Source organism: Eptatretus burgeri, chromosome 4 (genome assembly GCF_056783735.1).
Source record: "Eptatretus burgeri isolate ZD-2024b chromosome 4, Ebu_testis_v1, whole genome shotgun sequence".
In the NCBI taxonomy this organism is placed as follows: Eukaryota; Metazoa; Chordata; class Myxini; order Myxiniformes; family Myxinidae; genus Eptatretus; species Eptatretus burgeri.
This window is the reverse complement of record NC_140964.1, coordinates 137,037,531-137,056,196: the sequence shown is the minus strand read 5'-3', so window position 1 is coordinate 137,056,196 and position 18,666 is coordinate 137,037,531. Positions and strand designations below refer to the sequence as shown.

Genomic DNA, 18,666 nt, shown 5'->3' with positions numbered 1-18,666 from the left:
CACGCCGGAGGGACTCGAGGCTGCGGTCGCCAAGGCTGGACGACGCGCCCAGGGAAGTCGCGACTTCTTTTCTTTTGGGGTTTTTGTGTAAATGTCTGTGAAGTAAAACTGTGTAAGTGTTGCCGTGTGTAAGTCCTATTCAGTAGAAGATCTGCGTTCGTGCATTGCTTTTGTTTCTTTACCACTGCATACGTGTGTTTCTTTGGTTTTATTGTATTCCTGTGTATTGCTTTTGGTGTATTATTGTATTATACGTGCCTTCCGTGCTTGCGGAATAAATGTGCTTGTCCAATTGTTCCCGCTTTGCTTCGTCTCCTTTTAATTGACTCTCCATCCTGCATCACGTAAGGGATTCATAGTGGGTTTCAACATCCCGGTAATTAATCGGAACCGTCAAGGCCGTCGATAACTCCGCTCGGTTATCCCTGTAATACGAAACGAGCCGCTTAAGCGGTTCGTGTCCGGAGTCGGCCTGTGGCGTGGTCCCATCCCTCGGCAGATTACCTATGCGAGTACCGTAGGTATATCGACTTTCAGCGATTTACCCTATCTCGCGTGGGTGGACTGCGGACTGGGTGGTGGTGGGATTAAACCCCAACCCGTGACTGGTTTCTGGCGATAGTCCCAGGAGGGTCACGACTGAATTGTCCGTTCCGGTGGGCTACGCGGTCGCCATTCGAGTCAAGCGGCCGATCGCACGCCGGACGGGCCAGAATTCGCATCCGCCACCCTCGCTATCCGCCATGATTTGCTCAGGAACCAAACATCTGAGCTGAGAGCTTAGCAAATTCCCCCGCTCATCCGCCAGGTCTGCCCGACGGTCATAGTAATGGAAATCCCTGCAAAATTACCCCGCTTATCTGCCCGTGATGAGTCATCAGGAAATTTCACGCTTCCATGGCGAAATGTACTAATGAGCCTGTGGCAGTACACATCCGGGAGAGTATTGTGAAATCTAATTTTGTTGATGCTTTCATGGCATTTGCAGCACTATCTCCAGTGTGTATTGTGGATCTCACAGTGCTTCGTGGATTAGTGGTTTCTAAAAAAAAGTTAGAAACAGCATGGCTCCTGTAGAGAGGAAAAGGGACCGTCAGTGTTTGACGGTGAAAGAGAAGAGAGAAATCTGTGAGTACTCTAAGAGTTTTCCATAAAAATCTCAACAAGACGTTGCCAATTTCTTCGCAGCGAAATTGGGAAAGTCCGTGAAGAGAACAATCGGTGACGTGATAAAACAGTCAGACCGGTGGCTGAACAAATCGCTGGACGCGTCGATGATGCGTCAAGTCGGTGGCAAACATTCGAATATGGAACAAGTGCTTTTTCTTTGGTTTACCTCAGCATGTGCTAAAACCATTCCACTAACTGAAGCTATACTGAGGACGAAAGCCATGTTTTTTGGAGGTAAGCTGGAAATTGACTTCCATTACTCGAATGGTTGGATGAATTGCTTCAAAATGCGCTATGATATATCATGTCAGAAGTTATGCGGTGAAAGTGCTCATGTGTCCCAGGACTTGGTGAGTGCTGGTAGAACGCAGGCAAAGGGTGTGCTGAAACATTACCAGCCTCGTGATGTCTACAACATGGATGAAACGGGCCTGTTCTACCAAATGCTGCCTGACCAATCTCTCACTACGGGGGAGTATTCTAGGGGAACTAAGAAAGCAAAAGCTCGAATATCGCAAGCTGTTTGCAGCAACGCTGACGGTAGTGATAAGTCCCATTTACTTATCATCGGGAAAAGTGCTAATCCCAGGTGCTTCAAGGGATTCAAGCACGACTTGTATTGCGATTACCGCAACAACAAAAAGTCGTGGATGACCAGCTTTGTGTTCCACGACTGGCTGCGCGATTTCGATAAGAAAATGCGAATAGCGAACCGCCATGTGCTGATGTTGCTGGATAATGCGCCATCTCATATTCTGCCCGAGAACGAGGAGGGCCAAGTCAGTCTCACCAATACTAAAGCGCATTTCCTGCCGCCTAACATGACGTCGCATCTCCAGTCCATGGATGCCGGTGTCATAAACAATTTCAAGCAGCATTATCGGAGATATCAACTACAGCATTTGGTGGATGCGATTGACGAAAATCGAGAACCAAAGCTGGAACTGAGCGACGCTATTCGCTTCTCCAAGATGGCTTGGGATGAAGTGAAACCCAAAACCATCAAGAACTGTTTCAAACACACTGGCATCACCCCGGACAATTGGTTCGATCCTGCGATAACGTCCTCTTCTTCGACCGCCACAAGCACTACGTATCCGAGGAACATTTTCGAACAGATCGCTGAACATTTCAACATAGATAGAGCCGTGCTGACGACACCAGAAGAATTCGATCATGTCGATGATCATCTTGAACCAACCGAGGTTCTTCCAGAAGATGAAATCATTCGTCTTGTGACTACCATTCATGACGAGGATACAGAGGAACCGGATGCGCCTGAAGAAGTCGCCATGGTTCCGAGCACATTGGAAGCAAGGCGCGCCTTGGAACAAGTCACGAGGTACATAGAGAGCAACCGTAATACGAACGAGGAGGATATTACTGCCATTTCAAAACTCAGGATGCGCCTGAATGAACTTGTAATCTCTGTCGCTGAACAAAAGGAAATTACTGAATTCTTCCATCCTGTTGGGGTCCTGAAATGGCCCCGTAACACACATGTACTGTATGTGCGGCAATAAAAACGTGAATCATTTATGAAAATATGGTGCATGTTGTTCCGTTTGTTTGGTTTCGTTCTAGTGAGTAGGGAATGAGATTCTTAGGCCCCTACCAGCCCTACCTGACACCCCTTGCACCCCTCCAGATCATCTCGCATGTACCCTCGCTTATCCGCCAAAAATGACCTTGCCCCAACTTGGCGGATAAGCAGGGTAATACGGTATATATCTATAATATTGTTGCGGTTGAGGAAATTCGCAAACCACCATTCAGGTCCTGCAGGTGAGATATCTCTGCAAGTACATGTGTAGTTAGCCCAAACCCGTTGCTTAGAAGGAATAAATGTGATTCATTCAGCTGCGACCCTTTAAGATAGCCGTTTTTCAGTTCTATCCTTATTTTGAACCAACCACGTCTCAACCGCCATCAGACAACAACAACGCCAACAGCCACGACCTTTGCCTTCACGGCTCACTCCCGCGGACATCGCATCTCCGCCATTCCAAACGTCGCCATGGCCATAAACCACCACAATGAACCCTCCACCGCCTTCACCTCTCCATCTGCGGCCATTTCCGCACCACTTGTGAACGCCGGGCGTCGGGCTGTCCTGGCCTCGTGCGGGACGCGTGTCGAACCGCGAGTGCAAAGTGCGGGCTTTCCGAGGAGAATTCTGATCAGGAATGATACATGCCCACTTCTGATCCGTCCAATCAGCAAGCGCGGGGCGGTTTGGCCCCGCCTCCAGGCGCGTCGGAGTAGAATCGATATATGCAAATTCGAGGATCAGGGGAGACTCACGCCCCTTTTTCTCCGTCCAATGGGCGAGCGTGGCTCCACCCCCGGGGCTCGTTCTGATCCAGAAATTTGCATATGGGTTCTCCTGCCGGCCTATAAAGTGCCGAGCGCAGGGTCGAGTCGGGCTCAGTCAAGTCAGTTTTGGAGAGCAGAGTGTGGCAGCGGCAGAGTGTGGCAGAGGCAGTCAGTTTCAGAAGAGTCAGTTTTGGAGAGCAGAGTGTGGCAGCGGCAGAGTGTGGCAGCGGCAGTCGGGCTCGGTCGAGGCAGTCAAGTCGGGTCTGGAGAGGAGCAGTCTGTGGAGCCGTGAGTCAAGTCGGGTCTGGAGAGTGGCAGTCTGTCGGGGAGCTGCAGAGAAAGGAAGCCTGGAGCTTGGAGGAATGGGGAGTGAGTCGGGAGGCGAGGGCGTACAGGTGGTTTGCTGCGGTCGGCTGAAGAGAATTGCGGAGGAGACCGGATAGCTCAGGTCCGAGGCAAGGAAGACGGCGGTCGGCGATGAGCTCGCAGTGGAGCCGCTCGTCGCGGGACCCAAGCAAGCCAGCTATCCTCTTTCCCCAGAGCATCAACAATTCCCCCCTTTTTCCCCCCGCGCTGAGATAGTGCGAAAACGGGGCCCCGTTTCCACCCCACTCCAAGCAGTGCCAACGAAACCCGCGAAGGAGCGTGTAGTCGGGGCACCGCCGCGCCGCCACATTTGCAGCTCATCACAAAGACACGGGTGGGATCCACCCGGTCTCGCGGCCCACAAGCCCCGTCTGCCCCCTTGTCTTTGAGGGTGGCCCTTTTCTTTTGCTTTCGAGTAAATGTGTTGTTGGCGCCGTCTATAAAGTAAAACTGTGTAAGTGTTGCCGTGTGCTCGCGTAGTCGGTAGTAGATCTGCATTGTTGTGTTTCTTTTGTAGCATTTGATATATGTGCATAATTGTTGTAATTGTATATGTGTGCTCTCCGTGTGCCACGGAATAAATATGAATTATGTTGAACTGTTTTTCCCGTTTCGCTTCGTCTTTTCCTTAATTGAATCTCCATCTTGCTTCACGTAAAGGGTTGGGAGTGGGCTTAATACGCCGGATAATTAAATCGCCTGGTCTACTCTCCGCGTGGGTACTTAGGTTGGTCGAATTTGGCGAACAACCCTATCCCACGCGGGGGGCCGATTGGCACGATCATGGTGAGGCCGAAAGGCCCACCCGTGACTGGTTCCCGGCGTTGGTCCGAGAGGGTCACGACTGGATTGTCCGTCCGGTGGGCGACGTGCCGCGATTCGAGTTACGTGGCCGTCCGCACGCCGGCGGGCGCGAATCCGCAACAATATCAATATATATATATATATATATATATATATATATATATATATATATATATATATATATATATATATATATATATTTCCAACTTAGTATTTCCAATGTTTAAATGAAACTGCTCTACTGCTCAAGAAAAGGACGCTTTTCTGCTGGCACCTATTGCCTCGTGGTAATTAAATAACTCCTGAAAGGCGATTGCAGACGCCTTGTTGTCCAAGGACGATTATATGACAGCACAAACATGAAATGTTGTATTTTGAGAATCTGGTTATTCAATGGTGAACGGAAGGTATGATCAAAGTAATAGGCTTGTGTCTTCATTCATTCAGCCTCTTCATATTTTGTCTTAACTTTGTTGTCACCCTCTCCTCACGGCCGTCCTCGTATTCCCAAACTGCAATCATGATCTGAGCGTGTCTCTCACCCCTTCCCTCCCAAAGTGGCCATGTCTGCTGTTCCCCTTCTCATGCTTGCCGGCCCACACCCCCATTCACCCTTGTCAGATGTTTCGCTCTCCCGTGTCTTTTGCACTCCAGAATAAGAGAAAAACAATTGTTCTGTGCATTTTGGGGAGAAAGATGATCATACTTGTTATTGCTCGTCTTGTTATCCTTTTTCTCCTGCGCATGTTGGTTGTTATTTGTATTTGATGTATGCTGTTAATACATAGTTTCAGACTGCTCAAGAGAAGAACTGAATTTCTTCCACACCCACCCCACCTAAAAAAAAAAAAAAAAAAAAAATAACCAACCCAACACAAACAAAGCATTTCTTTTCCGAAACACTAATCATCAAAAAAACCCGACAAACGATGCACTAATTATTAAATTTACCATCAGAGATGGGGAATCCCCCGCCATTGAATGAAAAAGGTCATACATACTTCAGATAATGAGGGAGGTGAATTGGTAACAAGACACGATTTGGTCATCATCTCGAAAAAGTTCCCCAGGGGTGAGGAACGTAGTAACCAAAAATAATTGAAATCAGATAAGCGGTTTTCCATTTATTACAAAAAAATTTTTTCAAGATGGCTGCCCCAGTCGGCCATCTTGGATCCGGCCACGCCCAAAATCAATCGGGTTCTTCCTTTTCAGGTGGTACATGTGTGACCCAAATTTCAAATCGATATGGCGAACAGTTTACGAGTTATTGCACTCACAGCTATAAATGTTGACGCCATAAATGTTGACGCCCAGCCAGCCAGACGGACCGCCCCAGTCGGCCATCTTGGATCTGGCCACGCCCAAAATCAACAGGGTTCTTCCTTTTCAGGTGGTACACGTGTGACCCAAATTTCAAATCGATATGGCGAACAGTTTATGAGTTATCGCACTCACAGCTATAAATGTTGACGCCCAGCCAGCCGGACGGACGGACAGCCTGACGGACGACCCGGGTGATAACAATATCCCCCTTCCGCCATGCGGCGGGGGATAAAAAAACGCGACGGAAACGATACACTGATATTCAAAAAACCCCGACGTAAATTATACGCTAATTATCAAAAAATCCCCAACGTAAACGATACACTGATTATCAAAAAACCCGACGGAAACGATAAACTGATTATCAAAAAAACCCGACGTAAATAATACACTAATTATCAAAAAAAACCCCAACTTAAACGATATACTGATTATCAGAAAAACCCGACGAAATGATACACTGATTATCAAAAAACACCAGACGGAAACGATACACTAATTATCAAAAAAAAAAAACCCGACGACTTAAACGACACACCGATTCTCAAAAAAAACCCGACGTAAACAATACACCAATTACAAATAAATAAAACGTAGTAAATGATACACTGATAAAAAAATGCCCAATGTAAACGATACACTTATTATCAAACAACAAAACCCAGCATAAATGATACACTGATTATCAAAAAACCTCGACGTAAACAATGCACTAATTATCAAAAAACCCGACATAAACAATGCACTGATTATTATCAAAAAAAAAAACGTAAACAATGCACGAATTATCAAAAAAAAAAAACCCAACATAAACGATACACTCAAAAAAACCCCAACGTAAGCGATACACTAATGATAAAAACCGACGTAAACGATGCACTAATTATCAAAAAAAATATTTTTTAAACCCATCGTAAACGATACACTAATTATCAAAAAAAACCCAACGTAAATGATAAACTAATTATCAAAAACACAAAACAACGTAAACACCAATTATCAAAAAAAAAAAAACTGGCGTCACCGATACACTAATAATGAAAAAAAAACTCGACGTAAACGATACACTAATGATAAAAAACGCAGACGTAAACGATACACGAATTATCAAAAAAAAACAATAAAAAACCCTCGTGAACGATACACGAATTATCAAAAAAAACAAAACATAAACGATACACGAATTATCAAAAAAACCCCTACGTAAGCGATACACTAATTATCAAAAAAAACCTTGTCAATAACACTAACTAAAAAAACCACATAGTAAATGATACACTAATTATCAAAAAAAGCCCCAATGTAAACGATACACATTATCAAAAAAAATCCAACATAAATGATACACGAATTATCAAAATAACCCCGATGCAAACGATACACTGATTATCAATAAAACCCCACCTAAACCATACACTAATTATCAAAACAACCCCGATGTAAACGATATAGTGATTATCAAAAAAAATAAAACAATTCTGTGACTATACGTTGTAACACAAAAAAAACCCAATATAAACGAAACGTTTCTTTACTGAAACAAAAGCTATCAAAAAAACCCTAACCGAGCTGTTAGGGTGAGGGTTAGGGTTGATTTGATTGAATAAACAAAACGTTTCTGCAACAATACACAAATTATCCAAAAAATCCTCGATACAGTCGTGCACAAAATATTGTCACCCTTGCACGTTTTTCTCCTAATGTACCATTTCTTCCAGAAAATTGTTAAAATGAAAAAAATGTTTTTGTGTCCACTTAAGAACTTCTTTGGTTTGCATTGATACAAAACAAAACAAAAAAAAGCTGAAAAAAACTACTAAATCGAAGCTTATTCAACACACAAATCCTAAAATGGCCTGGACAATATTATTGGCACCTTTTGGAAATTGTTAGAAATAATTAATAAAATAAATAATGTGAGAGAGTGGACCAAACTGCCAGTGGAGAGGTGTAGGAAGCATATTAATGGCTACAGGAAGTGCTTCACTGCAGTTATTTTGTCCAAAGGCTGTGATACCAAATATTAAGTTGATGGCGTCAATAATTTTGTCAATGCCATTTCTTTTTATTCTCCGATTGAAAAGGACATATTAAGTTCTGAATCAAAAACAAAGGTTGTGTCATAAGTGAAATAAAGATTTGGGGAGACCAAATACTTCTTTCAATTTCAACTTATTTCGAGAGACAATTGTGAGTTATTTGAAAAAAAAATGCAAGGGTGCCAATATTTTTGGCCACGACTGTACATGAAACGGTTCTGAAACTACAGTATCCACTATTTTTCCAAAAAAAAAAAAAAAACAACCCAATACAAACAAACGTTTCTGTAACCATACATCAATTATCAAAAAAAAATCCTGATCTGAAAAAAATGTTTCTGTATCAAAAACAAACCCCAGATATAAAGGAAACGGTTTTGTAACGACAAACTAATTATCAAACATTGGGACAATACCCTCATGCACTCACCTGGTAGCAGCTGGATAAGATAACCAGGGAACCGCTGGTAGGCATGGAGGTACCACAAAACATGTAACGGAGAAGAAAGTAAATACCTATGGTTTTTTTTAATGCCGTGAACACAACTTTGGTACATCATGGATGATAAAGGTTGTGGTCAAGTTTCATGAAAATTGTGTGTTTTCAGAGAAGAAAGTAAAAACATATTTCGGGGTGGCAACCCTCACCCCTCCATAACCCCATGATCCCAATTTTTGAATGGTGTGAACAATCTTTGGTGCATCAGGGGTGATGAAGGTTATCGTCAAGTTTTATCAAATTGTGTGTCGTTTGAGAAAACAAGCTCAAATGAGCTAAGATCCTCATCCTCTTTATAATGACGTCATGAAAAAGAATATGACGTCATTGTGATGTATCAGGTTTGCGATAAATTATCTGTGCTAATGCCCAGCTTGATTCCTGCAAACAAAATTCAAACAGCTTGCCTAGTTTCGGAGATAATGGTATCGGTGATTTCCATTAGCGGCGATACGACGTCAACTTTTTTTCTCGGACGAATTTCCAAAATTGGAGATGGTTACTGCCTGCACGTGGGCTTTCTGCATATACATGGCAAGTTTCACGGAGATCCGAAGAAAACTCTGGGTTGTGAAACAAAAAATAGGAATAACGTCATAAAAATTGATACGACGTCATAGTGATGTATCATATGTACGGTAATTCATCTCTGCTAATGCCCTGTTCGATTCCCGCAAACAGAATTCAAAAAGCTTGCCGAGTTGGAGATAATTTTTTAGGCGATTTCCATTAGCGGAAATATTTTGACGTCATAACTATTTCTTGGAGGCATTTTCAAAATCTGAGATGGTTACTGTCTGTGCAGGGTATTATTACGTATATACGCCAAGTTTCAGGAGGTTTCAATGAAAACTGTAGGCTGTGAAACAAAAAAGTCCACAAGAAGAAGATGAAGAACAACAACGTGAATAAGACTTAGAGATCCTCCACGAAGATCTAAAAAGCAAATGCCTCTTTTTATTTTTGAGGGGGGGTGGGGTGCAGGCTGAATGCAACAAACGGTGCACGGACTGCTCACTGCAGTCCCCATGGTGTGGTAGCCTGCAGGGCAGTCTTTGCAAACACTGGACGATCCTGGTGCACATGGTGATGGATGATGAACACAGGGGCAAATGCAAATAGGGTAGCAGGCATGGGGTCATGGTTGAGGCAGGCAAACAAGGCATGGCAAGGCAGAGCAATGCAGACCAGGCGATACTGCACAACAGGCCGGCAAGTGAAGCTGGCTGGCCTCCGGTCTCATTCCATGTGTGTCTGGAGGGAGTGCGGTGGTGCCGGCCGCTCCGAAGACGGGCTCGGACCTACCCTACTGTCTCCCCCCAACCAATCGCCTTTGTCTGTCTCTGTCCATACCCACTCCCTTCATTTGCAACACAACACAAATTTAGCCCCTTTTTATTTTATTTTTTCCTTTTATAATTCCGTCTCCCTAACTCACTTCCTGTCTTTGTCCGGCTAACCTATCCTGTTAACCTACCCTACTCCCAACCCCTACGTTCCCTGTCTGGAGGGGAATAGGGAGAGACTAGCGTCCTGTCTTGAGGCCCAACAAAGCCTCAGAATGGCCTCCTTCAGAGTTCAGCAATCTCACCCAAGGTGGGTCCAGCGGCCAACTGAGAGCAAAGGGATGGATGGTGCGAAGGGGTACATCTCCCAACTATCCGACTTTTTATCAAACTTTAAACTACCCCGGGGCTTTCCAAAACGCCTGTCACTTTAAACTATGGGTTCAAACAACCATGATTCCCATCGCCTGTGTTGGTGTCCATTATAAATTTGGGCCGAGCCCTCAAATTTTCACTCGTGCCCTTGCACAATTTCATGGCTGGGTAGCATGGCTCAACTAGCAGGGATTCCCCTGCTGCCAGACTATCTATGGCCCCCCCGGGTCCTGAGGCTGCCTCCGAGCCTACCTGCTTCCTATGAACGTGGGGGGTTGCCCTCTCTGCCATTGCCCCCTTTCCATGCCGACGGGTCCCATTCCGAGGGTCGCCCGTGCCCACTACACTATCCCTTGGCCTACTCGTCCGGTGCCCAGGGTGCCCTCCAATCGGTACTCGCCTTTCAACAGCCACGCTCCCAGCCGGTCCATGGACTCCTGCACCCTACAAAACAGGTTTTGAGCCTTCTTTCCACACCAACAACAGAACGACCTCCTTTTTGTAAATTTAACTAACCCCCTAACTTACATTAAACTGACCCCGGGGTCACTTGGGTGGAAATCACAGCTCCCCCGACTCAGTCATTCGCACCATGCACTCCACATTCACTCCATTCACACACACTTGGGCCCGCTGTCCCACACTCACTCGTCACACATTTGTTTTTCCTTTGAACTCACCCATACACTCCAACACTGTCATTCTGCTGAATAAATTCCCCTAACTAACTCGTGCTCCCTCGTCGTCCCTTACACTAATGGAAGTTCCATTTAATCTAAGTAGCTAAGCTACGTCCCCACAACACATTCCATCTCCGTCCATGTCTTCAAACATCAATTTCCCATTCTAAATCTGACCTAAAATCCCTCTAACTAACCCATTCCACGGGCTCCATGGGGAACAACTCGTGTCCCCATGAAGCCGGTCCAGCTAAACGAACCCATCCTGCGAACTAGTGCTTCCTTTGCCCAATTCACAGGATGTCGACCACATCCTGCAGGGCCGTGCACTTGGAGCGAGGCTCTTTTTTTTTCCCTCTGCAGCGCCATGGTGGCGGTTTACGGCTCGCCCGTTCGTCCCTTCCAACGGGCGATACGTGCAGCCATGACGTCACCCTGCACATCCCTACAAGCGTTCGCTCTCGCAGGGTTCCCCATGCGGGAATACATGCACAGTTTCCCCGGCATTCATGCCGCGAGATTCCCGATGCGCCGGCCGGCACGCGTATCTCGTCCCGGAAACCCGCTCCACACGTTCCGAGAACAGAACACGCGGTATGCAGCACGTGACGCCCCGTACACGCGCCCACGTGGGAACCCCTGTGGTCCGAATTCAATCACTCGCCGCCACTCCACGCGACCGTCTTTCCCGAAACGCAGGACATTCCCGCGCCGAAATCCCTGCACGAAGACGTGCGCACAAGGTCAGGTCAGGTATGGGAGCATGTGCCAGAACAGCGCGTCGCTGCGTCCACTTTCCGCCGGTACTCCAGGGGCCTCCGTCTGGCCATCCCCCAGGCAGATGCCAGGCCCATCCCCATCTCCTTGAGATGATGGTCAACCTGTTGCAACCATGAGGCACGTGGTCGACCCACTGGCCTCCTCCACTCATGAGACTCCCTCGCTGAGAGATTCTGGTGAGCAGGATCAGCGTCAGGAAAACGAGCCACATGTCCATGCAGCCGCAGCTGACGCTCACGGACTATGCAGGTAACAAATCTCATCCGAGTCTCTCTCAGCAACCGCTCGTTGGACACAAAATCCGACCAGCGATAGCCAAGGATTCTCCGAAGAGACCTGGTACCAAAGGAATTAAGTCTCCGTCTCAGATCCTTGGTCAAAGTCCAAGTCTCGCACCCATAGAGCAAGACTGGAAGTACCAAGGACCTGAAGACTCGGACTTTCGTCCTCCCGCACAGGTACCGGCAGCGCCACACCCCATGATCCAGTGAATCCATGACTCCCCAGGCCCGACCCAGACGTCTATTGACCTCCGGCTCACAACCTGCGGACACATGAATATCACTGCCAAGGTAAGTGAATCTATCCATGACCTCAACATCCTCACCACAAACAGACACAGACAGGACAGCAGCATCCAAGATGTCACCGAAAGCCTGGATCTTAGTTTTGACCCAAGAAATCCGTAATCCCAACGGCTCCGACTCCTCATTCAGCACCTCGAGGGCCCCCAAGAGGATGTCTAAAGTCTCCGCAAAGATGACTGCATCATCTGCAAAATCAAGGTCCGAGATCTTGACATTGCCAAACGATGCACCGCAATTTGATCTCTCCGACATCCTCCCAAAAATCCAGTCCATACAAGTGCTGAAAAGTGTGGGGGCAAGTACACATCCCTGACAAACTCCAGTAACAACTGGAAATAAGTCAGAGATGGTACCACCACACTTCACAGCACTCTCAGTACCAGAGTAGAGTTCAGACATCAGATCGATCAGTTTCGGTGGCACCCCACGAATCCTCCAGAGGACATCACGATTCACTGAATCGAACGCTTTACAGAGATCAACATAGGCTGCAAGCAGCCCTTGCCGAAACTCGCGTCTGCGTTCGGTGAGGACACGAAGTGCAAGGATACGGTCAATCGTTGACCTATTTGGTGTAAAGCCTGACTGCTCTGGACGCTGGTGCTCAAGCAGATGGTGGCGAACCCTATCAAGAATTATCCGAGCAAAGACCTTGCCCGGCACTGAGAGCAGTGTCACCCCTCGGTAGTTGTTGCAGTCTTGGCGATCACCCTTCCCTTTCCAGAGAGGGACAACAAGGCCCCTCTTCCAGTCAGTTGGGATGATGCCTGCGTTCCAGGCAGAGCACAAAACTGCATGCAACGACACGAGTGCAGCATTTCCACCAGCCTCGAGAAGTTCAGCATGGATGCCACAGATCCCTGGAGCTTTGCCCCGTTTCAACTGGTTCACCGCAGCCCGTGTTTCCACAAGCGATGGTGGACCACAGTTGATTCGAGGGTCAGCAACAGGGATTGTAACACCCTTGACGTCCAACTCGACAGCTGGGGGATCAGCCTGGTACAACCGCTCAAAGTAACCGGCCCAGCGGGCCTTCACTTCAGACTCCTCTGTCAAGAGCCTACCACTCTCTGCTCGAACTGCAGTGCTCCGAGGGATGGGCAAAGATGAACGTAATGCGCGAATTCCCCTGTAAGCGGGACGAGAATCACCTGTCCACAGGTGATGCTCTACCCCCTCACAGATTCCTCGCACATAGGCATCCTTGTCCACCCTCAGTGCACGTAGTTTTACGCCTCAGCTCCCTGAACAGCTCAGCTCTGCCATTCAGCCTGGCCCTGCGACTCCGGTCAATGGGATCCAGTGTCCCTTGAGAGACAAAATTCTTCTTTGCCCTGCGGTGAACTCCAAGGCATCCACCGGCAACATCAAGGACGGTGGTCTTGAAGGTGCTCCACAACTCTTCAGGACCCCCCAAAGCACCCAGACCCCCCAAGTGTCCACTCAGCCTGTTCGCAAACTCCTCAGCTACTCTCTCATCCCTGAGCTTGGCAACATCCAGCCTAGGCTGGGATGGTACCATTCTCCAGGATTTAAGGTGCAGCTTTGGAGTTGCTACAACAAGCCTGTGGTCAGTATTGAGGAACTGAGCACTCCGGTAGACCCTGCAGTTCTGGATCATCCTCCAACGACCGTCAATGAGGACATGGTCAATCTCCTTTGCCACACCGCCAGCGTTGGAATACCAAGTCCAGCGATGAGCTTGCGGGCGCTGAAACCATGAACCAGCCACCCTAAGTCCATGACTTCTTGCAAAGTCAAGGAACTTAGTGCTATTCTGGTTCATAGTTCCTGACCCATGGGGACCAACACACACCTCATAATCATCCCTATCAGTTCCAGTCGATGCATTGAAATCCCCCAAGACTAGAAGTGTATCTCGTCTGGGGCACTGATCAACCACAGACTCGAGTGTGGCGTAGAATGCATCCTTCACGGTGAGATCACTCGCCTCAGTCGGAGCATAAAGAGAGACCAGGGAAATGACACCTGAGGAGTGGCGAATCCTTAATCTCATAATATGCTCGTTGACCAGTGTTACCTCAATTATCATTGGGGTCAGCTTATTGGACACAGCTACAGCAACTCCTTGGGTATGGTAACCATCAGAGCGACCAGACCAATAGTAGGTGTAACCACCCACCATTATCTCGCCGCAATCCGGTCTCCGAACCTCAGAGAGAGCAGCAATCCCGATGTCCAAACGCTTGAGCTCAGATGATAACAGAGACAGGTGATCATCCTCTCTTAGGGATAGGACATTCCAGGCACCCACCCGAAGGGACCGCCTCAGGTTAACCCAAGGAGACCGCCGTCTGGTGGACGACACCTCAGCACCACTCCGACACACTCTCCCGCAATCTGACCCAGGGATGTTACCCAGTGGTTTCCCTCCTATTAAAGATTGGGGGTCCCGAAGGCTTTGCCCCAATCCTGTCATCCGGTGAGCTGCCCTGCGAAGGGAAGCTGCACAGGAGGTACTCCCACGGAGTGGGTTTTCAGATTTTTTTTGCGTTTTTGCGTTTTGCGGAATGAAGCGTTTTACGGTGGCCGGAGTGCAAATCCTGCCACCAACCTCCTAATAAGAAGTAACCCAACTGCAGGAGGACGTCCGCAGACAGTTGGGCACTAGATATGGATGGCCGTTGGCTCACAAGGAGCTCCTCCGCCCTTTGACAGGTTTTGTTTTTAATCCTGCTGGGTGTCCATATCCAAACACCCTCCTCACCAGAAAACCTGGTGGGGGAGACGGTTTAGTCGCCGACAACCCGACCATGGAACAGGTTAGTACAGGTTTACATGGTACCTGTAGCAGGTCACAGATCGAACCTGACCTGACTATAGTGCGCACAAGGGCCGTTCGCGAAATGTCGAACGGGCCTCGTAAAACCGGCGCAGTTACCACAATAACTCGACGCGGCCTCTTTGGCACACCATTTGTGTCTCCCGTCTGGACCCGTCTGTCAATTTCCACGCACACCATGACACTCGCACTTTTTACCACACACACCTGGACAATCACGCTGGGGATTCGCAACCACAAGCACTCCCGGGGCCTCTTTACCCCCAAGCTGCGCATGTACCTGACCTGTTAGCATCAGCCATCCCCTCCATCTCGTTCGGCACGACGGGACTCACCTCGTCGCGATCTGCCTCGAGAGAGCATATTTCCTCCCCCTGTTCCTAAAGGAGGCTATCCCGCTGCTTGCATCGGGTCACGAGACATTCCCCAAGTTCAACCTCATCGTCCCCTCTTAACTCTACCTGTGTGTGCTCGTCGTTAGTTTCATAATCCTGGGTCTCTCTTTGTGTCTGTGAATTTTTCCGTCGTCCCCTCGCGTTCATTAGTTTCTTCCTCTGTCTCTTTTATTCTCCGCGTCCCCGTCACCTCTTTTAATTTTTCCGTCGTCCCCTCATCTCACCCCACACGTCTCGGTCTCCCCAATTATCGTGACGACGTCTCTCGTCATCACGACCTCACCCGTATCCATCATGGGCCGGACACCCGTTACACTCCCTCTCGTCGGTTCGGTCGTTCTGTCACGTGGCGCAGCAATCTTGTAATCCGCTGTCCGCATTTCGCCATGCACCATCGCCCTTATTGCCTTTTGCCCTGCCTGGAGGTTCAACCCCATGCACTGCATCTCACCCCGCAGTGTTTGCATATTTGCATCCATGTCGCCCCTCATCACATCCACTTTGCCATTTGTAGCTTGTAAATCGCTTTGCAGATCCCGCGTGTTTGCATCCATCTTGTGCATCAAAATTCCCAATAGCTGGCTCATGTCAAGTGGCCCCGATGAAGCCGATCCGCCATGATCGGTCGCGGTTTCACTGGGGACCGGAGAAATTTGACGGAGGGTCGCTCTTGCGCCGCCGCTCCCACTGCGCCCATTACGGACTGAGTTTGGTTGTGGGGGATGGTCAACCTGCATGGTGGTGTCCTGCGCCATAGGTTCATCTACACTATTACCACTACTACTACCCACCTGCCTCAGCTCGTCTTGGCTAGACATGTCGCGTGTTGGAAATCAAATTTAAACTGCTCGTAATTTGGGGACACGGGGGAGGGGGGGGGGACAAAAAAAAAAAAAAGGTCGCTCCATCCACCCCTGATCCGAATCCATGAATTTAGTGGAGACGGAGGGGTTCGAACCTGTGAATTTTGTTAATGGAGGTGGAAGGGTTCGTATCTCCACTCACACCAGAGTTGCGGATTCGAACTTGCAAATTTACGGAGGTGGATGGGTTCACACCCCACTCCTGACTACCAATGTTGCAGGGCTGGACGTCGGCCGCGAGCACGACCTCGAGATGGAGCTGTAGAGTCGGCTCGACCGATCGGCCGGAATTCAGATCGTACTTCTTCGGAAAACTCCGAAAAAGTACGGGTCCCTTTTTGGACCGTGAAGGACCAATATTTCTACCACGTGGTACAGGGTTATTCGCCAATTTTCAAAATACCTAGAGACCACGTGGCGATTTACCGAGTCTCCACACCCTCACGGAACGAGCTGCTCAGCGTACTCGTTCTGTGTGCGATCCAAGCGGTTTGATCGCCAAGTTCCGTCGGTCCCGAATACCGTTATAATGGCCACGGCCTGGCTAACTTTCCAACACGCAGCAAGCTCAGTCAATGAAAGAATAGACGCGAACGAGCTGAAACATTTAATAATCAGGGTATTTTTTCACAATTGGGGATGAGGGGAGCACATAAGGGCAGAGCTAAACTGAATATTACTAAGCACGTGTGCAAGGTATGTACAACAAGAGCACATATACAGTTCACTACTTACTTTACTGGCGCCACAAACACACATACGCACACACCCAAATAATCGGACCAATGGTCTTTATTTGGACCTCCAGCCCGGAGGACAGTCAGGCTGAAGACCAGATTCTGCCTCGGACTTGCCCACCTCGTGTGGTCTTTGAGTTGTTCTGACCCGGCACCAGCGAGGGCGAGCTGAATCCAACCACCGCGAGCCGCGATCAGCTTTCCGAGCTCCGGCGGATCCCCTCGCACTCTGGAACACGCGCTGGTGAGATGAGGCCTGATCCTTCCCAGTTCGCTGCGTCGATTCCCCCGAAGAACCACCAACCAAGAAGAGCAAAAGAACCAAACCAGAACAGAGCGAACAAGACCCACGAACAAGAACCAAGGATGACTCAGAAGAAGAACAACAACAACCCATTTCTGTCTCTCTCTTCCCTTCTTATTCCTCTCGGGCGCGGCTCGCTTCCGGTGTGACTCATTCGCCATCGGTGGGGGCTGTCGCATCCCATTTCTTCGAGTCCCCCACGCGAGCAGATTTATGTCCATATTAGGGCATGGAATTCAATTGTTCAGCGTTGGGTGGGGGCTGTCGCAACCCATTTCTCGGAGTCCCTGTCATCGTTGGCGTTATTATCGTTGGCGTAAAACAAAAGAAAACCTGACTATTAAAATAACTTCACAGCGCATTTACATTTATTCACCCATAAGACGAGGGGATGAAAGCTATCTATAAAACACATACTTATCGAAATAACTAAGCTATAGGAACCTGAATGTCTGTGTGCTCATGGCTTCCAGATTCGCAACAATATTATGTCAGAAAATGTGTCAGAGAGAGACAGAGAGGAAAAGAGAAAGGAGAAAGAGAGAGAGAGATGTAGTGAGAGTGAGAACCAGATAGAGATGTAGTGAGAGATATAGTGAGAGTGAGAACCAGGTGGAGATGGAGTGAGAGTGAGAACCAAGTAGAAATATAGTGAGAGTGAGAACCAGATAGAGATATAGTGAGGGTGAGAACCAGATAGAGATATAGTGAGAGTGAGAACCAGATAGAGATATAGTGAGAGTGAGAACCAGATAGAGATATAGTGAGAGTGAGAACCAGATAGAGATATAGTGAGAGTGAGAACCAGATCGAGATGGAGACACGGACATAAATCATGAAATACAATGGATCTCGACAAAAGACAAGTGAAGTATGTACATTCGTCGAAATCAAATTTTAACTGTTAAATTACTCTATGAAATGCATGTTACTTTTGAAAACAAAACCAAGGTGTAGTTAGTTACCTTGACTGTCGAACACGTTTTGCTGCAGGTGGAGGGGCTGTAGCAGGAGGAGAAGGAGAAGAGGAGTTTTGAACCAATGAAGCTTTGGGAGAAGGAGATGCATGAGGAGATGGGGAAGAAGGAGACCGGCTGCTGCTGTGATGGCGGTGGTGATGGTGGTGATGGTGATGGTGAGAGCTGAAATTTTGTTTGAATGGGAAGAACAGAACTTTCTTTATTGTTGAAATAATACTTTAAAAAGAAATAAAAAAAATAGCTTGCATCGAGAGTTATCAGATAACAGAGATATAGTTTCATGTTAAATCGTGTTTATCGAGGGAGGAATAAAAGCCCTTCCCCCATCCATACCTGACATATCCATTAAACGCAAC

General features: G+C 47.8%; 1 protein-coding gene across 2 annotated transcripts in view; it reads right to left on the bottom strand.

Moving 5' to 3' along the window:
- Positions 1 to 18,666, bottom strand: part of LOC147029198 (uncharacterized) — a 116,207-nt gene that overhangs the window by 55,515 nt on the left and 42,026 nt on the right. For both annotated transcript variants that reach the window (XM_085880146.1, XM_085880147.1), the window contains exon 7: positions 18,296 to 18,472. In XM_085880146.1, coding sequence (XP_085736272.1) covers positions 18,296 to 18,472 — 177 coding nt within the window. The remainder of the gene's footprint in view (positions 1 to 18,295; positions 18,473 to 18,666) is intronic.